The sequence below is a fragment of the Bidens hawaiensis genome, unplaced genomic scaffold, assembly GCF_021521415.1.
Source record: "Bidens hawaiensis isolate Kalapana, Puna unplaced genomic scaffold, B.hawaiensis_p1.1 tig00024239_1, whole genome shotgun sequence".
In the NCBI taxonomy this organism is placed as follows: Eukaryota; Viridiplantae; Streptophyta; class Magnoliopsida; order Asterales; family Asteraceae; genus Bidens; species Bidens hawaiensis.
Window position 1 is genome coordinate 108,129 of NW_027493813.1, and position 24,997 is coordinate 133,125.

Consider the following 24,997-nt stretch of genomic DNA (forward strand, 5'->3'; position numbering starts at 1 on the left):
AAGTCTCCTTTAAATTAAAAAATTTTACATGTACTTAAATCTCACAGTCCGGTTCGGTTTACGGCCGGTTTTTTGTATAGATCGTAAACTAAATCATTCGCTACGGTCTGGTAATTTTGAAACCAATGGACCGAATGTAAGAACCGCGAAAGCACATCAATGACCGGTTTAAACGGTTTTATACTTTTAGGTAGACTCTAAACACCTATAAGTTATGGCACTTTGAATTTTCATTATGGTTCCAAATCATATATATCAAGAATTAGACAATAACACTATAGTTCTTTATATATTACCAATAATTATTTAACTATATCTGATTTAAACTTAGTAAAAATTCAAAACTAAAAATTCTAATTAATTCATCACATATGTTAGCATAACACTAATGGCTAAAAGCAAGGTGCATCTTCCTTCCGGCTACAATTTTTATTATATAAATATTATTGCTTTGCCGAAGGATTTGAAAAATGACATTCTTTGTGCATCTTTTTTCTTAATTGTTCGATCTGGTTTAATTTTATCGTGATGCCATCCTTCCGTGGCTCATCCGCATCAACACCATCGTCATTGATGCTAGATGTTGACGGATCTGCTACTCTGCGAAATCAAATAACTCCATCACGAACGTAAAGTTAGGGTCTCTGCTTAGAACTGAAAGTGACGTGGGGATGAGAGGAAGGAGATGGCGGTTGTGAGTGAAGGGGTGTTGGTTGCCGGCAGCGTAGATGGCCGGAGTTCTGTTTTAATTTTGTAATTTTGTAATCTATATATATATATATGTAGAAAAGCTGCACAGTAATAATAACTACCAGTACCAGCTATGAAAATCGTGATGGTTTGCACATGTGTTGTGTCAAAAGGTAATTCGATAAACTAATGAATAGTAGGCTTCTGTGAGACAACGGCAATCTGCCTTTTAACACATATAATATAGTTTGCCGTAAAAACATCGAGCTTATGAACAAGACAAACTAACATTCTGATAAATTAAAAGAAAACATCTATAATCTCCAAGACACATTAAACACTTAAAACAAAATCATTACAAAAGATGCTTGATTAAAACGAATCAAGCGAAAGTTATCTAACCACAAACAACAATAATCCTGAAACCAACTCTTAAACAAAAACACCATCTTTCACATAACCGCGGTTTAGAACCAAAAACCTAGCGTCGTCTTCTGCGCTTGCTGCTCTTATGATCACTTTCACTCTCGCTACTTTCACTTGAACTCTCGCTTTCATCAGAGCTTGATGACTCAGATCCCGAGCTGGAAGAATCTGAACCGTCCGATTCAGAAGCAGGCTTTAGTTGCATAATAAGACGAGGCATGTTCTTCAAGTATTCTCTTAAGTTTTCAGTTATTCCACCAAGACCGATTGATGTAAAGAAGTTGATTGAAAACCGAGTGTTTTTAGGGTTGTCTCGAGGGAATATGGATTCAAAATCTGCTTGCATGCTCGGGTCACTGAGACGCTCGTTCAAGAGCCGAATGCCAAGATGTTCAGATAACTCCTGTTAAACAGAATTTTAAACACAACTTTAGCGCCTTGCAACAATAAGTTTATTAACACACCTAAATATGGCCCGGGCTCGCCGCATTAACAAACAAGCCAAGGCGAGCCTGGCTTTCTTATCTTAACTAGCTGAAATGTTGAGCTTGGGCTCAGCTCGGCTCTTCAAAAATTCGAGCCAGCTTGTGGCTCTTTTTTTTTTAGTTTATTCTATTTTCAATACTTCATTAACAAATGTCACAATACATATATAAAAAACTTGGGCTTAAATTTAAACAAGCCGAGCTGACCTTGGCTTGGGCTGGCTCGTTTACATACCAAACCAGCTCAGGATGGCTCGTTTATAAACCAGCCGATTCCGAGCAAGCCACGAGCTTTTTGAACAACCATAAGCCATGGTGATAACGATAAAACAGTAAGAGATTTATGTTAAAAAAAACAAGTTACCTGGAAGAGAATCTTTATGAAGATTCTAGAAGATGAAGTCGTATCCTCCTCAGTCAATCGAATATAAGCCAAAACATGCCAAGGCAAAGCATCAGTCCCGAGCAGATGCGCAAAAAACTTGGCCACATTACGCAGCTTATTCGTTTCCAGCCGATGGATCATCGAGTACTGCTGCACAAAGCATTTCTCGAAGTTTTCTTGATGGACTTTATTAATCATGCAAAACCTCTGGCCCAAAAGCCCATAATAGCGAAGGTAAGTTCTCTCTTGACTGCAGCACTCCAACAACATTATGCACAGCTCCATCTGCATGATGCAAAATCGCTCATTAACTTTAAAAATGCTTAAATATTATATAAGATTAATTTCATATATACCTAATCAAAATATTATATACTAACATATCCAACTTTAATGAATTTGTACTTAATGACCATTCTACCCCTTTCCATTATATTTGTTTAAACTCTACTTTTTATTCAGAGTTTACATCAATGATTTATTTTGAGAAAACTATTGCTTTCGGGTACTAAAAAAAGTAAGCTAAAATGAGCATATATGAAATTTAAGTTTTAGAAAAATAAGGACAAATTGTCATTTATTAACTTGTTTTTAATGAATTGATTTATTTGATATATTAACTACTTTGTAAAAACATGTGTGATACTTTTAGTATTGCATGGGTATATATGATACTTTTCAAGTTTGTAGGGGTATATATGAAAAATCTCCCTATTATTTGAATGTTTAATATAGTTTTTAATACCTCTTGTCCTGGCTCTAGTTTAATCTTGAGGAGTTTATGACCGGCTTCTTCAAAGTCAACACTAGACATGATAGTTAAGTAAATGGTTCTTCTGAGGTTAACTAAATTTGTTTCAGTTTCATCTCTTATTCTCATTTGTTCTTCATCTTCTTCCTCAGAAGATTCATCATCATCATCATCGTCATCACCAGATTCGTCACCGTCTCCGTCTTCTTCTTCTTCAGAAGGTTCGTCACCGAGAATTGTTTTCTTTACATCTTCATATCGTTTTTCGTTCTCGAGATAATCAGGATCCATCTTGAAAATATCTGAAAGTGCCAATAATAAATGTTACACATATTCACATGTAAAAACCGCTTGAAATTAATATAAATAGTTAAAAGGTAAATACTATAGATATATCTATATATACCTAAAGAAATTTCAGGGTCGATGTTATCAAGAAGGGATATTTCATGTGTTAGTTGATCTTCCAGCTCAACAAGGTCTAACTCTGGACGAATGGCTGAGTGGCCCTGTATAAGTGAGAACATGATTGTTAAGCATAAGTAAAAAACGGGGAAAAAATATATTTCTCAAAAACAATAACAGAGTATAACATGTCTATAAAAATAAAAATTAACCTGAAACTTGGCTTTTCTTAGTGCAAATAGACCTTCAATCAAGAACTGCACCCTTTTATCTATCTCTCCCTCATGAAGAATTCCACGGAAACGCTCAAATATACCTGATAAAACATAAAACATGAGTCATAAATGTCAATAAAAAAACAGAAATTGATGCAGTAACAAAACAAGGTTCGGATCCAAGCACCAACAAAAAAATGATAAATTTATAACTACAATAATAAGGCAGAAAACAAAGATAATATTTTAATAGAATCACAATAAACAGAATCAAACACAAATTTAATATCATTAAAGATCAACTTTTGAGACCCTGATATAAATGTAAATAATACAAACAGTCAAGAAATATAATTTTATTAACACGTTAGAAATGTATTAAATAAATAAATAAACAATAAAGATAACATATAACGCGTTATGATCAAATACAGATAAGTGAAAAAACAACATAGAACCAGATAAGTAGTTTATTAAGCCAGCTGAACACAACTAAATCCAACAACGCAGATAAGTGATAAACATCATAGAACCAGATTATTATCGTATTGAAACAAATGAAGTGAATAGATGACAACAAGCTTGTACTATTAGAAGACAAGGGTAAAAAAAGTCACTCACCATGCAAGCCTTTAGGAGATAGATCCTGAAGTATCGATCCACATTCAGTAACAAACCCCACAGCAACCTCCACACTATCATCAGTTGGATTCTCTAACAAAAGAGTCAGTAGTTCAAGAGCAATAAGTTCATGAACCACCTGCTGGTTGACCAAATGAGCTATAAACTTAACCGCAGCAAGCAATTGATGCTGTAAAAAACAAATCAACTGAATCATACATTTAAACAAACATAAAATACCAAAATTAAAACTGAAGGATGGATGTAATACGCACCTTGTCATTTCGCTTATACGCCCTTTGAAGCTGCAAAATAATCCTTTTAAGCAGAAGCTCGCCGACTTCAGGAAGTTTGGTATTTACAACAGCAACGAGTGCAGCAAATACATCTGTGAAACCAGGAGAGGCCATTTGGGACTTCATACATGAACGACAAAAGAGACCTCGTCCCCTGATCAAATTCTCAGCAAACAACTCTGGGATAATGTTCTTAATATTTGTTGCATTGACCTTGTTGACCAGCCCGTTTATACTCTTCCTTAAAGCATCCCATGTCATCCTTTGATATTCCATGCTACTTTTATCTTCTACAGCGCTCATCATACGAGCTAACTTAAACGGTGGGATATACACACCTCCACTCTTCCCTAAATTAGTCATGCCTTCTTGCATTTCAGCTAACTTTTGGAACCTTGGCCCTTCATCCAGATTTTCTGTGTCCCCATTTTTATCAGTTTTCTTATTCGCAATGCCATCACTTCTTTTTCTATCTTTATGGTCACCATTGCTTCTCCTATCCCTTTTACCATCTCTTCTTTTCTTATATTTATCATCCTCATCGTCACTCCGGTTCTTGTACCGATCCCTTCTCCTCCTATCTTTATGATTGTCTTCATCGTCACTTCTATCTTTCCCCTTTCTCCCTCTCTTTCTAACTTTACCATCTTCCTCGTCACTCTGATCATGCCGACCACTTCTATTGACATCTTTTCTCTTCCTATAGGTATCATCCTCGTCATCACTCATATTCTTATTATTATCATTATTATCCCTTCTCCTCCTGTCTTTACGATCATCTTCATCATCGCTTATATCCTTACCCTTTGTCCCTCTTTTCCTGATTTCACCATCTTCATCATCACTTCCATCGTCATGTTTTCCTTTTCTATCCGTCTTTTTGATTTCACCATCTTCCTCATCACTCTTCTCACGCTTTTTACCAGATTTCCTAATATCACCAACTTCTTCATCAATCTTTCTCCTCATATATTCATCATCACCCGTTGAAACCCTGCTCCTACCTCTTCTTGTGTCATCATCATCTTTCTTTTGATCTCTCCTTTTATCACTACCATCTTCATCATCAGATGATTCAACCCTTTTTCTATCATTCACATATTCATCATCATTCCTTCTGTCCCTCTTCCTGTCTCTTCTTCTCCTATCATTAGCATCTTCATCATCAGATGTTTCAACCTTTTTTCTATCATTAGAATATGCATCGGCATTCCTTCTATCCCTATTCCTTTCTCTTCTCCTATCAGTCACATCTTCATCATCACTTCTGTTTCTATCTCTTCTGTCATTAGCATATTCACGATCAGATCTGTGTCTATCTCGACCCCTTCTATCTCCATCATCACGTTCACTCCTAAACTTATCACCATCTCTTCTCCTTCTGTATCTATCTTCATCATCACTCCTATCTCCATTTCTTTCTCTTTGATGCTCCATTACTTAATCAAAGCCCCTGTCACAAACAACAGGGGAAAGATATTCAGCGTAAACTCAAAACTCCTTAGGCATTAGATTAAAAAATGCAATATTAAAGTTACTCAAAAACAAATTCAAAAACATGCAAATTGTCCTAAGATTAAAACTCAATAAAAAGTCACTTACATTCCTATCTAGAAAAAAAACAAAACCTAATTTCAAATCTGGTGTACAAACTTTCTATAAAACCCTAACTCTAAAAACATAAAGTCCACCTCTAACCTGATATTTAAATGCATCTGGCAAAAAATCATAAAACCAGATATTCGAGTTTGTTATTTAGTTTGGTTTAATTTTGAGATCTATACCTCTCAATGACGAAAGTTTTCCCTGACATCAGCCAGTAACCAAAAAATAAATAAATAAAACTTGTAAATATTCAAAAAACCGAAAAACGAAAATCAAAACACGTAAACAGTCCTAAAAATTCAATTCAATTTAAAGTCTACGCAAATCTATTAATCATTCACTTACATTCATATCATTAAAAACAAAACTTAATTTCAACTTCACTGCACAAGTTATGAATACAGCCCTAGCTACAGGTTTATACTTGTATAAATATAAAAACATATAGGAAACCCTAACTACAGGTTTTTACTTGTATAAATAATTAAAACATATAGAAAACCCTAATTACAGGTTTATACTTGTATAAATAACTAAAACATACAGGATACCCTAACTACAGGTTTTTACTTGTATAACTAATTAAAACATATAGGAAACCCTAGCTACAGGTTTTTACTTGTATAATTAAAAAATATACAGGATGTAACGAATATTAAATAGCAATTGAAACAAATCTCGATTCAACCATTGGTAAATAGTTACACTAAACAGTATAATAAATCGAAAACCTAGATACGTTATAGACCGATTAAAAGCGAAGGTTTGGTTTCGATAACTTACCGACGGATGAATTCCGGCGTACAGGATACGACGGAGGCGCAACGAATCGGTGAATTCGCAAGGTATGATTTGGGATTGTGTTAAGGTGGAAAATAATATAATGCCCGACGTTTTATGAGTTTTGGGGTTTTAAATTGATTGAATGATTCGGTAAATCCCGAAATCCATGAAGCAAACAGGCCCAATCCAATACTTGATTTACAAATACGGGCCTTATAGTTTTCTTAACTATTTAAATTTCATCATATACTTGCACAAATCGGGTATTTTTTAAACCCGGAACTGGGTAGGAACCGGTTCCGGGTATGGATTGTTCAATAAAAGTCAAACCGGGTTCTGGTAGGAACCGGTTCCGGGTATGGTCGGGTATTTGACCGGTTCCTCCGGTTTTTTTCGGGTTTTGATCGTGTATTTTTGGTTCCGAGTTGGTTCTGGTTCCGGTTCCGGGTACTACTCCGGAAAAAAATCCTATACCTACTCCTACCCGCGGGTAGGGTACGGGTAGGAACCGGTTCTGGGTCGGGTCCAGACCCGACTTTTTTGTGCACCTCTACTTGCGTGCACGAGTTTAGGTATATATCGATATAGGGGCGTAGACAGATAAAGGGAAATGGTTCTGCCGAATTTGTACAACATTTTTAGTGTTATATATTTGTGTACTCTGACATCGTACTCATAGAGATTTCAACATTAAACCCGTATAAACCTTGACAATGAACCTTAACCCACATTTCAATTAAAAATACTTACTTGTTAAGAAACCTTTGTTATTTTTATTACGTGACTCAACCCAAGCCGCTTAACCAGATTGGATAGATTAACCCGACGGTTAGTGATAGACGATCGGTCGTCCATCCCTCAAAAAATTTCGAACTTGGAGGAAATTAATTTTTTATTTTTTTATTTTTGCTACGCCACTGGATATGGGTATGGACACAATTGCAAGAAGTCATTAGTTTAGGTGTTCAACAAATCAAATTTAGAATGCGTGAATTATTCGAATTTTGAAAATTTGAATTTGAATTCGAATTCGTTCTAGATTTCAAAGTTGCACTTATTCAAATGTATTAAGTCTACACCATTAACAGGACGGGTTTGTTACGTGTATTGATAATCTCTTTCTCATATTCGACTGTAAAATCGTATTCGTTCCACAACCGAGGAATTTTTTATACCTAATGATTCAAACCTGGTCCAATACCTAAATATCCGTCCCTAATATTTTGAGCTATCGGATTGCCGGTCAGCTTCTAGTTCATTTGACATCCCTACCTTCTTGCACATACAAAAACTTTTATATAAAGTGTAATGTGTTTGCTATCATTATTCATTAAGTTTGGTGTCACATTCATATAGTACATAACTTGAGTATATTCAGTAATTTGTTTTCTACTCAACTTATTATCTCATATCCTCATTATCCTACCCATCACATAAAAAGCAACTTAAAGTCCCGCACGAATCATAAAACTTTATAAATCAATAACTTACAAGACTCGTATAGCCGGATATAGTTATTGTAAGAGCCTCCTTACATTTTCAAACCACTTCATAAAAACAAATAATAATATATAAAGAGTTACACAACAACCCTCCAACATTTCACCTTTCACACTTTACCTCCTCTTATTCTTGCTTCCAAGCAACAAACAAAAGTAAAACAATATCCTGAAGAAGAACCCCCAAGCTACCGTGACCCACAAGCAACCCCATTTGCTCAAATCAGTGATACCTTGCTGCTTAAGTATGTCAACTCCAGTGGTCAAGCAAGTGGTTCCACTGATACTAACCCCTAGTGATCGGCTCATACTGTTTAACAGCCTCGATTTCACGGTCTCATCGATTGCGGTTAGCGGGCTGTTATCGAAAATTTGAGTTCCTCTAACGAAACATTTAATCGGGTCATCGAATTCGTTCTGTAAAACCGCTTCGTACGGGAATTTCACGAGTGATAAGTAGTGAAACCAAATCCAGTAGTTCGGGATTCGGTCGCGGGTAATGAAGAACCCGCTGAATAAGAGAAAGTATGCGAGAATCGCGACCACGATTGTGTACCCGAGCATTACTTGCGGGACTACACCCGAAAGGAATGTAACGAATGAGCTACCCGCCCAGAAGGACGCTAGAATTACGAAGAAGTAGAAAATGAAACCCGAAAAGCCACCCGCGAGTCCCACCGCGAAGAATGTGATGGCGGCGAATGCGAGTGAGAGGAAGATTAGGGACGGGATTGCGACGAGCGAGTGCGAGAGGACGTATGAGGATCTACGGTACGCGTTGTACGCGGTTTCCCGCATGAATATGTACCGTTCTTGGAGGAACACGGGTAACGCGTCCGCGCATGTGTAGAATGTTGTAGACATGGCGAACGCGAAGAACCCGAGGCGCTCTTGCACGCCTCGAGGGGAGTTGTCGAGGTTCCAGAACACCGTTGCGAGGATGAACCCCGTGACGGTGACTGCGGCTAAGCGGACCCCGAATAGTTCTGGCATTCGCCAGGAGTTTTTGAATGACCGTTTTGATAAAACGGTCATTTCGATCCATCGTGGATTGGCGAATGTGGGGACCATTGAGGCCGGGTTGGTCCCGTTGTTGGCCCCGGCCCCCGAGACTAGTTTGCCTCGGGAGATGCTGGCGCTGATCGCTTCTTTTAGGGTTAGACCATGAGTAGGGGTTTCGTTACCCGTGGTCGTGGCATCGCGAGATTGTTTAAGGATTTGCCATGATTTGTTGAACTCGACTAAGCGTTTCGTTCCTCCGGGAGTTCCTTCGAGTTCTCGGATCAAGTCGAGAGCGAATTCCGTCCGATTCTCTTTATCAGGAATCGGATGACCAAAGTCAGAGAAAAATAAGGGGAGATCTGATGGGGATCCGTTGAAAACCGGTTGTCCGCGGGAGAGGAACAACATCCGGTCGAGTAATCCCAGCAAGCGGTAGCTCGGTTGATGTATCGACATCATCACGATACTACCGCTTTGCGCGATCCTTTGCAACACTTTGACCACCATGTACGCGCTAGTGGAATCGAGCCCTGACGTCGGCTCGTCCAAAAACAAAATAATCGGGTCATGAATAATGTCAATTCCAATGGAGACACGACGACGTTCTCCACCAGAAACGCCTCTATGACCTTCATCTCCTATGACGGTCTTAGCAGCGTTTCTAAGCCCTAATTGGTCAATTAGGGCTTGAACTCTGAGTTTCTTCTTTGACTTTGAAAAAGTCCTAGGAAGACGAAACTCAGCAGCGAACATCAGCGTTTCCTCGACCGTTAACATCGGAAACAACAAATCGTCTTGCATCACATAAGCCGAAATCACCTTCAATAACCTCGATTCCAATTGCTCGCCGTTCAACGTCACCGTTCCTTTCAAACTTCCCTTCGCAATTCGATTCGCTAAAGCGTCAATTAACGTCGACTTCCCCGATCCACTCGCTCCTAACACCGCCACCAACTCGCCATCCCTCGCCTCACCCGAAATATCATTCAACAAAACCTTAGTCCCCGAAAAAGCCGGATCACCGCCACCGAACAAATTCGGGACCGCGATCTTCCTTCGCACTTTAACACTATAAGTTAAGTTACTAAACTTCAAAACAAACGGTAACGGCCTCTGCTCGCTACTAGTTTCACTAATCATCTCCAAAACATGATGCGTGGGGGTCTCGTCGCCATTCCCGTCCTTCCGAATATCACCAACGTACTTCAAAAGCTCCCCGAGAGACGGGGAAGGCGCGACCTGTCCCCGTTGATCATAAAACCCATCCTTCACATTCTCCGCAACTACACGAGGCATGGTCGCAAACACCGCGGTCACGGATGTAACAATGCAAAGAGAGATCAAATGATGAAAGATTGAAGAAATTGTTTAGAGAGGATTATTGTTGTGTTGTTGAGAATGAGAGTGCATGGAGTGTGTGTTTATTATGATCAATTTATGGTGTGTGTGGGTGACCAACGATGCCTAATATATAAAAGTCTACACGATATGTACATATTAGGAAATTAGTAACATGGGCACGTGGACGTTGTTTGGGTGGTTTTACTAAGTTAGCAACGACTTAAATCAATATAATAGTATTATGTGATTTATAGTTGACTCTTTCTTCACATAATTATATTTTCGTTTTGGAATTGTGAAATTTTGGTAAATAATATTATATTAAAGTAAAGCTAACATATGTCATGTCACTTTTTCGTTCTATTTCGCCACTAACATATTGCAACACTAAAGCTAGTATAACATAATGTCATGGTGAATCGTATAATGTCCTATAACTTGTGATTTCACACCATCAATGGAGTCCACAAACGGTCAAACCAATCGTTATGATAAAAACAAAGTCATAATGCAAAGGCTTCCCCGATTGATAGAACTTCTTGGACCATGTTTAGGCTTATCGGATTAGGCTGCTGGAAAGGCTTAGACGATAGACTTAGATTCATCAGTTTTAGAGAGGACTACAGGCCACTTTCTCTCACTCAATAGATCTATCTGGTCAGTAACCCCTTGAAATCCTTACTTCGGGTGAGGGTTGTGCTCTAAGAGACGAGCTAGACCTCGATAGCTTTAATGGATGGCTCCATGATGTCAAATCCAATTTTGAGAGCGGATCCAAATAAGAGAGGCGTCGGGCGAACCCCCGAGAAAGAATTCTATGTTGGGCCTCATTCACTCCAGTTATTGTATCGCCGATCTACTCGTTCGAGGGGGCAAGCAACTTTGAAAAATTATTGGTTAGAACAGTCGATTAAACAGTATTCGGACGACTGTTCTAACCAGAAGGGGGGGGGGGTCAAAGTTTGAAATTATCGGTCAGAACGACTATTTGACATTTATCCGAACGACCATTCTGACTATAGACGGTCAAACTTTGAAAATTATTGGTCAGATTATCGGTCAAACTGCTTGACCGAATCATATAGATCCCAAACCAGTTAAACTAATTGTTTTACAGTTTTACTTAAGTTTTGATGATTCGGTTGGCTTAAACGGTTTATAAACAACCCTAACTTTTATCACGCACCTAGGGTGAATGTGAATGTGAATGTGAATGTGAATGTGAATGTGAATGTGAATGTGAATGTGAATGTGAATGTGTAAAGAGTAATTGATTAATCTTGGTTAATAATTATACTTTCCTTGGCATGAAATTAAATTATACTTTTTACGAATATAAAAAAAAATTCCTAAATAAAGATATAGCCGGAGAGAAATGTACGTTTTTTTAATATTTATTTGAAAACTTGCGGTTAAAACCTCTTTCATAGTTTCAACGATAACTTATTAAAATATTACATTGATAAACGGCTTGATATACTCTAATATTCTAGAATTAAAACTACTTTGGCATGAAAAATAAAATAAGATAATAATGTTTATTGTGTTGTGAAAACTGGAATTAGGTGTGGGTGGTAAACTACTTTGTGCAATAGTGCATACGTATTTTGGTCGATAGGGCGGTTTGGATTTTGCAGGTTTACAACTACATACTCAAAGTCAACACTTTTGTAGCTAGGTTGCATAAAGCCTGGAATGACGAATATCACTCCCCAAACGTATGGTCATTAATTACTTGCCAATTACATAATATATCCCATTAATGTATTTATGACCAAAACTTGGCATTAAGAACAAGTTTCAGCTAATTACATAATATTATATCCTAATAATATATGTGTAGCCGAAACTTGGCTTATAGAATAATTTTCTTGAGTGGTCACTATATACTACTTACAAAGCTTACAAAAGCTTATGTTACACTCAAGTTTGTCCAAGTTAGTTGAACATTATCGAGCTCTCTAGAATGACAAAGGACAGGTAATATCGGTATAAGATTAATATTGACAATCTTAGTCTCCTGTCTAATTAAAAATTGTGTCTCATACTCGGAAATACTCGTTACTCAATACCCGTGGGGTTCACGGGAGACTCATGCACCGCACGAGCCGAAATTATAGAAAAATGAAGATATATTAATAGATGCTTATATATTTGAATGATATGTAAATTTTAACGTAGTATGAATGGACGATTGTACATAAATCTTATGGCTTGTTATTAAAAATAAAGCAAAAACATGAAATTCATGACAAGAATAATAATATTATGAAATGAATCAACTTACCGCCTGCTAATAGATTGATTAGTAGGCGTATAAGATTAGCATATGAAATAGTCATTTTAAGTAACAAAAAAAATGATAAATGAGCAAGAAAATTCTTTACAATACTATACAAATTCACTAAATTGAAATTACAAAAACCTTCATAAATCATAACCCTCTATATAAATCCTTGTAGACAACGTTTGTTGTTATATTTATAACGTTACCATATCTATCTACAACAAGTAGTTTGAGTTCATCTTTAATCTTCACTCTTGATAACGCTACATACAATTGCTCATGTATAAACTATAAATATTGGGTCTTTCAAGTACAAGTCTACTCTCAGTAACTGTCCTTGATTTTGATGGTTAAATTATGGCCATGACCCAAAATTTCAATCTCAAACTGTGGAAATATATGTATGTTTCAACTTTCAATTCAATGTCAAACAAATGTTAAATGATTTTTCTATATTAATAACTGGTTATCTTGTTTTTGTAATTCAATTCAATATTTCTTTACTTGGTTAGTTGCTAATATAGTTGTTTGTTTATGCATGTGAGTTGTAACATCTAAACAATAAACGGACCATGGGCTTTTATGCTGACGGGCTTGTAGCTGGGCTATGTACGTTGACTAGTAACTATTGGAGCTAAGAAGACTTTGTGGGTCAGGCACTCAGGCCCAGATTCATTTACAACCTGGCTCTCCATTGTTCATATGAATATCCCTCGGAAAAGTTAGTGACTCCACATAGAGGTGTAAAAAAATCGGGACCGGTTTTAGGCAAATCAAACCGAACCGGTTTGCGTTTAAAACCGGTTGTACTCAAACCGATCCAAACCGCCAGTTTCAAGATCGGTTCCCCTTAGAATATACCAAACCGGTTTTAAAACCGAACCGGTTTGAGAAAAACCGGGTTAAAGTAGATTAAACCGGTTTATGGTTTATAAACCAAACCGAACCGACATGACCAGACCGGCCTATCTTGCTTCTAAACAGGTTTATAAACCGAACCGGTTTGAGTCAAACCGATTTTGACCAGCCGTTGACCAAACCGGTTCGGTTTGGGTTTAAAACTGGTTTTGTACATGTGGCTAGACCCACGCACCGAACCGACATGACCAGGCCGGCCTATCTTGCTTATTATGCTATACTTTTTGTACATGTGGCTCCACCAAGTGGCTAGCCCACATTAACCTCTTAAGGACAACTCTACCTTGATCATTTATCACACGTGTGATTAAATCATGTTTCGTATATAAACTATATAACTATGTCATTTTGATAAACGAATCATAAACGTGTCGTGCCAAACCATTTAACACAACACATTGAACATGTTATGAATGTTGTAAACGAGGAGACATGTTTTATTATGTTAACCTTTTATAACCTGGATCCCTTTACCACAACCACTAACATGATTTAAACCGTGTCATAAATTTACAAATAGTAACTTACCAATCATAGTTTGTCACTTTAGTTTGACACATTATTTCGTCACTTGGTAACAGTTTCCCTTTAAGGTCGTCACAAGGAGAGTACAAATTTCTCGTATCCTGATCGGAAGATTTAGCTTTTTTAACTGTTGATGGTATTATATATTACCTCTTACCATTACACTTTTTATACATTGTTTCGGTTATTGACAGCCTAGTATGCTATACTTTTATTACCATTACACATATATTGCCTGTGGTGTTTAGGAATAGATGTATAATCTGCCTACATTCCATTATTATTATTATTCCCAAACCCTACCATTCTACCAATTAAGAATGGGCATTTGGTATCGAATATCGCTATCAATATTGTGCCAATAGATTCAATACAGTATTTAATATCCACTTTTCAAGCAATTCAGTATCCGTATTTTTGGTAGCGATACCATACATAGATAAACATTTGGTTCCAAAAGCTGGCACCATTTTACCGGGTTTGGTTATCGTTTTTAGGGATGAGACTGATACCGTACCGTTATCGATTCCGAAATCACGATCCCGTAAATCGCAATTTTTGGTACAAGGACTTGTATGGTACTGGTATCGAATGTAAAATTAAGGAAATACAGTACCAATACCGTATCCAACTCAAAACTTTAATACCGATTCGATACTAATTTCAATATTGATACCGAATTTGCTCATTCTTAATTGTTTTTGTAACATTGTTCACTATACTATTCCATTAATGGAAAATTCAAAATTTTCCTTAACTTCTTCCTCTTTATATTTCAAAACTTGCAACCCTCGCCGCTTCTCAAAAAACCATCTTCAAGGCATAAACAAAAACAAGGTACAACACACTGCCTCCGATCCTAGGGTTTCGTTTATATTATTCTCGATTACTTACAAACCTAGGGTTTTAAATGGTTAATTGTTTGTTTCTTAATCTTCTTTACCAGATACAAAATTATGTATACACATTGCTAGTTAGTTATCAACTTATCACTGAATATAATAGTTTATTAGTTTATCTACTCGCATTAAACCCTAAAACATGAACGATCATACGGATGCTAGTATAGGATTAGAGGACATTGATGTGGTGGTTGTAGACGAGCCTTTCGAAGTTAAACCCGAGCCTCGGGATGATGTTTCCTTGGAACTGAGTTTGTTAGTCAACTCCGGCGCACCCGAGGTTGACCCGAACGTTAAAATCGAGTCACAGTTTTTATTTGAAGAGTCTCATATGATGGACATTGATGAAGTCTTCAGTTGGAAAGACGAGAGTCACGAAACGGATATACCGTTCGTGGACCACGCTAGTCTCTCCGACGTTGAGAACAATCGCGTGTCGTTGTACCAGCTGCGGTATATCCACGCACCGGAGAGTGCAGGCTCGTTTGAGCCTGGTAAACTTGTGGACTATGTGAGGTTGTTGGCAACGGGTCGGGCTAGTGAAAGTGATGAAACGGAAATCACGTTGGTTAAGTCTCAGTTAATGTCGTATGGTCGGTTTAAAGGATATCGACAGCTTGCAGAGTTTCAGTTGTTTGGACAGTTGTTGGATGGTGAACAAGTAATTAAAGGTCATCCGAAAGCTGTTTCGATGAAGCCTAGGAAGAGAAAAACGTTAAACGGACGCGACGGGTTTGAGTTTGATGATGTTAAGGATTCGTATTGGACGGACCGGATTATTCAGAACCTTCCGGAAGAGCAAGGACAAGGGCAAGGAAAAGAAAAGGCGTATGTGAAACCGGCGCGAAGGTCAAGTAAGAAGCGGTTTTTTAACGTTGATCATGAAATAATGGAGAGTGAACAAACGGAGATAATGAAAAGGAGGAAACAAAATTTGGCAACGGAAGTTTTGATGAGGTTTGGAGACGGGGTTTGTTTTCCTTCGGAAATACATTTGAATAAAATGTTTAGAAGGTTCGGGCCGTTGATGGAGTCGGAAACTGAAGTTGATAGGCAGAGTGGTCGGGCTCGGGTGGTGTTTAAGAAGTGTTCTGATGCGGAAGTTGCTCATGATAGTGCTGGAAGGTTTAATATTTTTGGTTCGGTTAGGGTTGATTATGAGATTAATTATGCCCCATTGATCTCGTATAAGCTGTTGCCACTTTCGCTAGCGCAAGATCCGCCACTCGCATGGTAATTCTTTTGTTCTGGTTGTTAATGTTGTTTTGTTTTTAGACAACTGAAGAAAATAATATCGAATGTACTCGTTAAAGGCATTTGAAAGTTTCACAGTTATCCGTTTTATAAAATATAATTCAGAAACCACTGAAACCGACTGAACACCCAAACTGTAGCAAGTTGGTCGGTTTGAAATCCAAACGGTTCGGTTCATGGCTCGATTTTGTGCTTTGGCATGTTTTTTAACCATTCGATCCGGTTTGAGACTTGGAATATGTAGTTGTGTATATCTTTTTTATTTTTGGAATATGTGGTTGTGTTACTTGTGTATATGTATTCTATTAACGGATCATTTTTAGCATTTTAAAATTATTAATACAAACTAATGATTTTCTAAAACTTGAAACAAAAAAATTGGTTCATACTGTCAAACCATCCACCCAACTAGACTGGTTTGGTTTGTCGTTTTGGAATTGTCGTTAGCGGTTCATACTGTCGCTCACAAATTTTGCAAAATCAGCTGAACGGGTCCTTGAACACCCTTATGGCCATTATACCCTTCTCTATCTCATTACACTCCAAATATCATATCCTGACATAAGTTTTAAGGGCAGGGTACAGATGTCATAAATTTGAAAATGTGTATAATTTATATTATGATTCTTTGTTAGGGAACATATAACATTATCCCCTATTTTCGTTTAATTTTTCTTATGGGGCCATATATCTTGACTTCTTGTGTTAACATTCAGCGAATTATATATAATGTGAACTAATTTACTTTTCAGCTGATGAAAACAAGATCAACAAGGGTATAAGTTTTGATTCATACATAGGCTGCAGGTAAAACGGGAACCGGTAGATTTGCAAGAGATACATTCAAAGGCAAGTATTTGTTTTTGTACTAACGTACCTTGTTTGGATTAGTAAATTACAGAGGCGGTACTTATTCTAGATTAGCTTTAGCACACATTGTTTTCTTATAACTAGTTGATTGTTATTTTGCTAAATCACATGCGATTATTGCTCTGATATATAGCGTTTTATGTGACAATAGACGTGCTTGAGCAGGGATGCGAAATGGGCTGATCAGGTGGGTAGGATAACGGATTATAAAATCAACGATTATGATAAAAGATAATCTATTTATACGCCCGATGGGTTTGTTTGGGTTTTCTGAATAAGAGGTTGTTTAAACAGCATTTCAAATCTAGAATCTGTAGGTTTTGTGAAGTGCTTTTTACCAACCATACTAAGAGAATGTTGGTGTCATACCGTGGGATACAATAATTAAGTATTACATTTAGACAGTCTATACGAGTTAACAAGTGACCCAAACAAGTGAGCTAATGAACAAGGCTAGGGTTAGATCGAGCTTGGATCGTTAACAAACTGATCTGATATCGAAGGAGTGAGTTTCGAACCGCGAGTTATTTAGACAAACCTTTTTTTTAGGTGGGTAGGTGGGTTCAAAGTCTCAAATTCATAAGTCTTTTTACTTATTTTTTACCAACCAACTTAATCTCTATAATCATATGCCTAAATCACCTTTGTCCATCATGGGACTTGACATTACAAAAATCAATGAAAATGCGCTATAGTTAGATAACCTCAAACGAAGGCTCAATATCCGTATGATAATATAAGACATCAGAGTTTTTGATTTCCCTTGATAATAAGGCATCAATATCCATTTCGCTCGCCATTCATGCATATCAAACGCTATCTAAGGAAATGTTGGTATTAATGTGTTGGATACATAATTAAGGAATTACACTTAGAAAGATTATTTGAGCTAACGGACGAGAGAAACAAGTGAGTTAACTAAGCAAGCAAGCAGGGCTACAGCAAGCTTGGTTCGTTAACATACCGGTCTAATTTCAAACGAGTGAGTTTCAAACTACGATCTATTGAAAAACATTATTTTTGATGGGTAAATAGGCTAAAAGTTCAAATTCATCTGGATTGTTTGGTAATCTCAAATATCTTTACTTTTTTCTACCATATAATTCACACAATCTCTATAATCCAACTTCTAAATCTATACATTTATCCATTATGAGAGTTAAGCCTCATAGGGAGGGACACATTTCCATCACACCTTGATATTGATATTAATTCTACCAACTGTGGGCTACGCACGTGCCATGCTGGTGGTTGGTGGGTAGGCAGCGGCTGATAGTGACATGGCCGGCTGTGTACTATTCCTTTTCCACCAACTGCAGGCTATGTACGTGCCACGATGAGGGTTGGTGAGTAGGCAGCGCCTGATAGTGACATTTTGTACTAGAGCGTGCTCCTCGTCGTACTGTTGTCAGTGAGTTGTCACCCTGTGATGGGCTGCTTTGGTCAGATCTTGTCTATTTTGTCCATACCTTGGCAGGTATAGTACAAAAGATCCTCCAGAAGCGTACGGACTGGCTCATTTGGGCGGGAGTATTCCCGGCTTGCTCATTCCTTCTTCAGGTGACATTACTGAATTATTGAGAGTTAGTGCCTTGTGCGTGTAGCCTTACTATTAGTGCGGGTAGCCTTCCCTGATGGCTTGTATCCGCAGCTGCGGGAACAGGCGGGGTACTTCACCATTGAGAGGCTTTTCCTGCGGGAACAGGCGGGTTACTTCACCAACTGGTTCCGCAGGACCCACCATGCTCAGAGAGATGAAGACCTTACGCGCAGTACGCCAGCTGTTCCCGCAGGAAAAGCCTCCCAATGGTGAAGTACCCCGCCTGTTCCCGCAGCTGCGGATACAAGCCATCAGGGAAGGCTACCCGCACTAATAGTAAGGCTACACGCACAAGGCACTAACTCTCAATAATTCAGTAATGTCACCTGAAGAAGGAATGAGCAAGGCGGGAATACTCTCGCCCAAATGAGCCAGTCCGTACGCTACTGGAGGATCTTTTGTACTATACCTGCCAATGTATGGACAAAATAGACAAGATTTGACCAAAGCAGCCCATCACAGGGTGACAGCTCACTGACAACAGTACGACGAGGAGCACGCTCTAGTACAAAATGTCACTATCAGCCGCTGCCTACTCACCAACCCTCATCATGGCATGTATATAGCCTGCAGTTGGTGGAAAAGGAATAGTACACAGCCGGCCATGTCACTATCAGCCGCTGCCTACCCACCAACCACCAGCATGGCACGTGCGTAGCCCACAGTTGGTAGAAAAGGAATATTATACAGCTGGCTGTACCTGCTTGGAAACCTACCTTCGGCTATAAATACTCCAACACCTTGGAACGGTATGATTATCTTGTATCATCATATACTCTCATATATCATCTGATACCATCACATATCTTATCTGCTCTAGTTATTTCTCTTAATATACACTTATATTCAGAGCAATCTAGTCTGATTCTCACGCCGGAGGGTGGTCACAAGGAGGTACCCCCCCTTCTCAGTGACGAGCTCACGGTGTCTGTTTTGCAGGTCATCAGAAGAATAACCATCTTTGCCGGACCTAACCCTCGTGGGAAACATCTACTTGACCCCAAGATTATCCGTAATCTGCCGGGGTCGATTAGTGTTTCTTCAATAGACTAGAAGTCCTTTGATTTAAATCTTATTATTTGAAACTCAAAATCACTTGAAACTTTTGATTGACCGGCTAACGAGTAACGATTGCATTTCTCAGTTGACACAATCTCAATGATTCAAGAGAAACTTCATGTCATTCACGTCGCCAAACATTTTGCATGATCACCCAGTCAGAAAATTCAAGCTGTTCACGCAGCCGACCTCCTGCCCTCTTGACCACTCAGTTGCTCACACCTCTTCTGACGGTCTGACTTCATTGCTCATGATGTGTAAATCGACTTGTCTTTATCATCCAAATTCCCTTATTTCTTGGATAGGAGTTAGATTATGAGCTTTGTTAAGAATCATTGCATTGGCTTCTAGATTTGTTTCTTTTATGTGGCTACACTTTTGTTTTTCTATTAAATATTAGGATGGATTTGAATTAACAAATGAGCTCGAATTCGAACCTTGAAATTCAAATTCTATTCCGATTCATAATTGAATTAAGTTTTAAAATTTTCAAACTCGAATAACTCGATACAAATAATAGAATAACCCAAAATCCCAATGGACATCTCTAATTCTCTAGTGATAAAGACATTATATTGTTTAATAAATAAATAGAAGGACAATGACTAAAGGCTAATTATGCATTAGGTAGGAGTAGGGGGAGTAGGGGTAGGAGAATGTAGCTTTGTCTCCAACAATGGAATCTAGATGTAATCAACACAAATTCTATCTACCGTCTTTCAAAAGTCAACTTTTCTTAAAACAAACTAACCCTAATACTTAAAGAAGTGATCTCTATGCTAATTGCATGCTAATACTTTCTTTTTTTAAGACAATATAATCCATTGTGTTGTAAAAACCACAAATAAACGGGTTGGTTTGGAGGCGCATCTCCTATGCTAGATCCCATAATATTGACATACAAGAATTTTAAGCTAATGTGCGTATTATTGGTTTAGGGTATTAGTATCGAGCCTAAGAACCTTGTTTATCTATATATATTGTTATTGTAACACTCTAGAATGGAATCAAAATAGTCGTTTACCATCTTACATGATATCAGAGCCACCTTAAGCTCTGTACCACCTCTGCTACGCTAGATTCACATGCACATGTAGATAAAACAAAACCGAGCCCTTTTGGATCATGTAGAGCTTCATTGTCCTTCCACCCATCCTGTAATAAACTCAAATTTAACCTTATAGAAAAGGGTTAAACTATTAAGTATAATGAATCTCTACTAACCATCCAAAGTATTTTCTAAAAATAATAATGGTTAAGTTAGTCAAATAACTTAATAAGTTTCACCCTTTACACTATTGTGGTCATTGGTCAACCATACAGGAGTGGTTAACTACTATTTGTACAAAAACTGAAATGATGATTATGGTTTAAACTAATAATGAAAATGGGGCCATTAGTGTTGAATAGGTGAAAACAGTTGGATTTTTTATGATGGACAAGAACATGGAACAAATTAAAAGTGATGGTTACAAGTTGGTATCAATTCAAGATTGGATGACATGTTATGTGTTTGTGTTTTGGGGAATACACCTCTCAAATCAATCAACTAAACAATCATATTTAGCACTTAATTTAGTTTCTTTATGAATATGCTAAACATGACTAAAGCTCTACATGAACCGCATATTTAGCAAACTGTTCATGAGTGAAGTCATAACAAAATAGAAACTTCTTATTTTTGTTCATTTATTTAGACTAACAAAAGTGAAAAGGGGTTTGTTTGTTTATGTAACTTGATGAATGGTCAGTTAATTAAAATAGTTTTTTTTCCTGTGCTCGGTTGTCTCTTAACTTGATATCCGAATTGTTGGGTTGGGTTAAGTGAGTAAAATAAGTAATGACAACTTGCATTTGCAACCAATGTTGTAAAAGTAGGTCTACAAGACCGAGTACTCTCCGAGTACTCGCTACAAGGTATGGTGCATGCCGAGGAGAGTTTCTTATACTTCGCATAGTTACTAAAAATTGTTCGTAGGTGGTCAACATCAGCCAGAAATACATCTAGTCGGTTAATTTGGGCCTATTTTAACTTAAAAATACAACATAATTCTTTATTTCTATAGCATTAAAGAACGAATATCATTTTTTTTAATTAATGATTAACAATTTTTAGAATAATTTAGTATTTAAAAATGTATTTCTCTTATTTATATTGATATTCACTTATTTTGTTATAAATATTAGTAAACTTATAATATTTGAAATATATATATTACCCAAAAATTGATTTTCCTTATATTTATCATGTCCGAGTATTCCCCGAGTACTCCCTCCAAGGGGGTCGGCCGCCTAGGGACCGCCTAGCGACTTTTGCAACATTGTTTGCAACTAATAAGCTAAGAGCTACATTGCTACAATAAGCATCTAATCGATTCTAATACTTAATTTGTTTTTCTTTTTTCACGTTGTTTTCTCAAATGCAACATTCTAGGTAAGTTATAAAATTTGGAGGGCAAGGTATATCACATATGAAAAGAAAAAAAAACCCTACTAGGTCAGTCCATATATTCGGTAATATGTTTGTTAAGCTTTGCCTATGTTTATACGTATACATTCAGTTATACAATGTTGCCCTTGCTATACCAAGTATCTTTGTATACTAACATGCGATGCATACTAGGATTTGAATGTGTGTGGTATTGTGTTTGAACTTTGAACTTTGAACTTTGATTTGGTGTTATTTGACAATCAACTATAATGGTCATTGCTAGGCACATGCAACAGGGCATATATGGTCAATATGAAACGTTTTTCTCATATTTAAAGTTTTAACACCTCTAGCCCCTCGTGGATGACTCAAACTAAGTTGATCAATTCGTCTTCGTTTGGTAGATTAACTTAAACTTGATCGAGTAACGTAATAGTTAAATACCATATGAGATTGATAACGATTCATGTCATGTATAATTTGATGCCTCTAAGCTCTAACAAAAGGTTATGTAATTAGACGCAAGTGTATCCTGCTCATAAATCACAAGAACACAAGCCGCAAATTACTCTTAGAATAATAAATCTTTTAACTCACATTATTGCATTTTAAAGTCTCAATTATTAGAATTCTTTAAACGAAAAAGTTATATATCTTTAGTGCCTTCAACTATACTCCACCGGACCACCACTTAATAAACGTTGTGATATTTATTTTATAACCTATGGTGAGTACTTTCATTGCCTAATAATGATACAATAGTATTGATGGACCTCTGAATACCCGATTAGATTCAATGATTCATGAATATCTAATTTATTAACAGAGCGGTAGTTCGCAAAGGTCGACCTCGGAACCCACTTCCAGTTAGGACTGTAAGCGAATAGGACCTACAAAGGTTTGTTCATGTTCACCAGTTAAGCTTTGTTCATGTTCACCAGTTAAGCTTTTAGCAGACAAGCAAACACTTCATGAACACCTAACCGAATAAAAGTTTTTGTTCGTGGTCAATTATTTAGAAAATAAACTTGTTCGTGAACGGTTCATCAACATAAACGATACACAGTTTTATTTGATTTGGTTAACCGAGAATTGTCAGTGTTACTGGTTTCGTCCAGCTATGAAGTTTGTATTGGTTTATATTGTATTTTATTTTATATTTTCAGCATTATATTCATGTTATTATACATATAAGTTAATCACATAATAACCATATATTTGTATTTTGTAGATTATAACTTTGCTTAAATCCATATGATAAGATTATAAAAGTAACTAAAACAATATAAAAAATATTTAATGAACAAACATAAAAGAATATCAATAAACATAAATGTGCATGTTGAAATTAGTTGTACACATAAATGAATAGTTAATACTCCCATAATGAATTTACATTCAAATACTGAATAAAAGTTCCAATTACAAACGGAGTTGAGTAAACGTAAAACAAGCTACACCGTCGCTCCATTTTAAATGACAAACACATATGGGACTCGAATTTAACCTCATAGGGAGAGCAACATTTTACGCAACATTATATCACGAGGCTAGAAGCCTTTTCGTAATAGATGTTTAATAGTAAACAACTTTTTAATTTCTATCTAAATAGAAAGTCCTAAAATATTTATTTAGAAAACAGTTATAAAACAATACTCATTTGAATCAAAATAGCAGACAAAATGAAACAAAGGAAACTGTCTGTTATGACTTATGAGATAAAAACTCATTTGAATCATAGGACTTTTGTTAACACGCATTTGAAATTTGTTGTTGAAGTTTATCGGAGACAACTTTTTGTAATTATTAATATATACAAATATAAAATCGAAACAACACACTTTCAATGCATGATAATTAAAATAAGAACAATATGAAATTTGAGACAAGTTAACACTTGACTACTTGAGAAACACTGTTACTATATTAAAAGTTAAAACAATACGTGTATATCTCACATCGTGCAACATCTAAGAGTTGTTTTTGTATTTTTCAGAGAAGACAAAACTTACCTCCCAAGTCATGTTGTACTGTAAATTCGAGTTTTCTTCTCTCTTTGTGATTTATAGAATAGAAATAACAATGAAAGAAAACAAATTACAATAGACTCTTTAAATATTTAATTTAAACCGTTTAATATATAGTGATATTTTTAAAGAACAACGACTTTGTTGTGTTTAATATATTGGTTAATACGATAACAATTCAATTCCTTTTTTCATTAAAGAAAAACAATGGTTAAAAGGTCATCCTATCTAGCTACACTAATACCCCTTTTGATTTAACAACATTACATGTAGGGGGCACAAACAAGCCGATGTGCTCGTGAGTTAATCGAGCTTCAATCGATAAAAAGCTTGAAACGAGCTGAGTTTTTCCGACCCTGAGCCGAGCTTGAGTCTAAAATAAAGCTTGTTTAGTTATTGAGCCCAAGCTCGAGTTTTGTATGGGAAACACGTTTAGACTTGTCGAGCTTTAACTAGCCTTGTGTATTTTTAAATTTTACCAATGTGTACTATATATTAATTTTATACTCCCATCGTTTAAGGTACTACACAAGCTCGAGCTGAGCTTAGGCTCATTTATAGTTTTCTCATTATATATGAAAATAATTAAAAGCATATATAAATTAATTAATAAATAACAA

At 36.8% G+C, this 24,997-nt stretch overlaps 2 protein-coding genes across 2 annotated transcripts; both read right to left on the reverse strand.

Annotated features, from left to right (window-relative positions):
* Positions 1-1,087: 1,087 nt before the first annotated feature.
* On the reverse strand, positions 1,088-6,740 carry LOC143568879 (uncharacterized). The gene is made up of 8 exons (XM_077054919.1): positions 6,663-6,740; positions 4,254-5,727; positions 3,979-4,168; positions 3,355-3,458; positions 3,144-3,246; positions 2,732-3,039; positions 1,966-2,271; positions 1,088-1,519 (listed from the first exon to the last, which is right to left on the reverse strand). The coding sequence occupies exons 2-8, from the start codon at positions 5,709-5,711 to the stop codon at positions 1,172-1,174; spliced, it is 2,817 nt and encodes a 938-aa protein (XP_076911034.1). The 5' UTR covers positions 5,712-5,727; positions 6,663-6,740; the 3' UTR covers positions 1,088-1,171.
* A 1,453-nt stretch (positions 6,741-8,193) lies between these two features.
* LOC143568866 (ABC transporter G family member 16-like) lies at positions 8,194-10,475 on the reverse strand. Its single transcript, XM_077054909.1, has one exon. The coding sequence runs from the start codon at positions 10,457-10,459 to the stop codon at positions 8,279-8,281; it is 2,181 nt and encodes a 726-aa protein (XP_076911024.1). The 5' UTR covers positions 10,460-10,475; the 3' UTR covers positions 8,194-8,278.
* Positions 10,476-24,997: the final 14,522 nt, after the last annotated feature.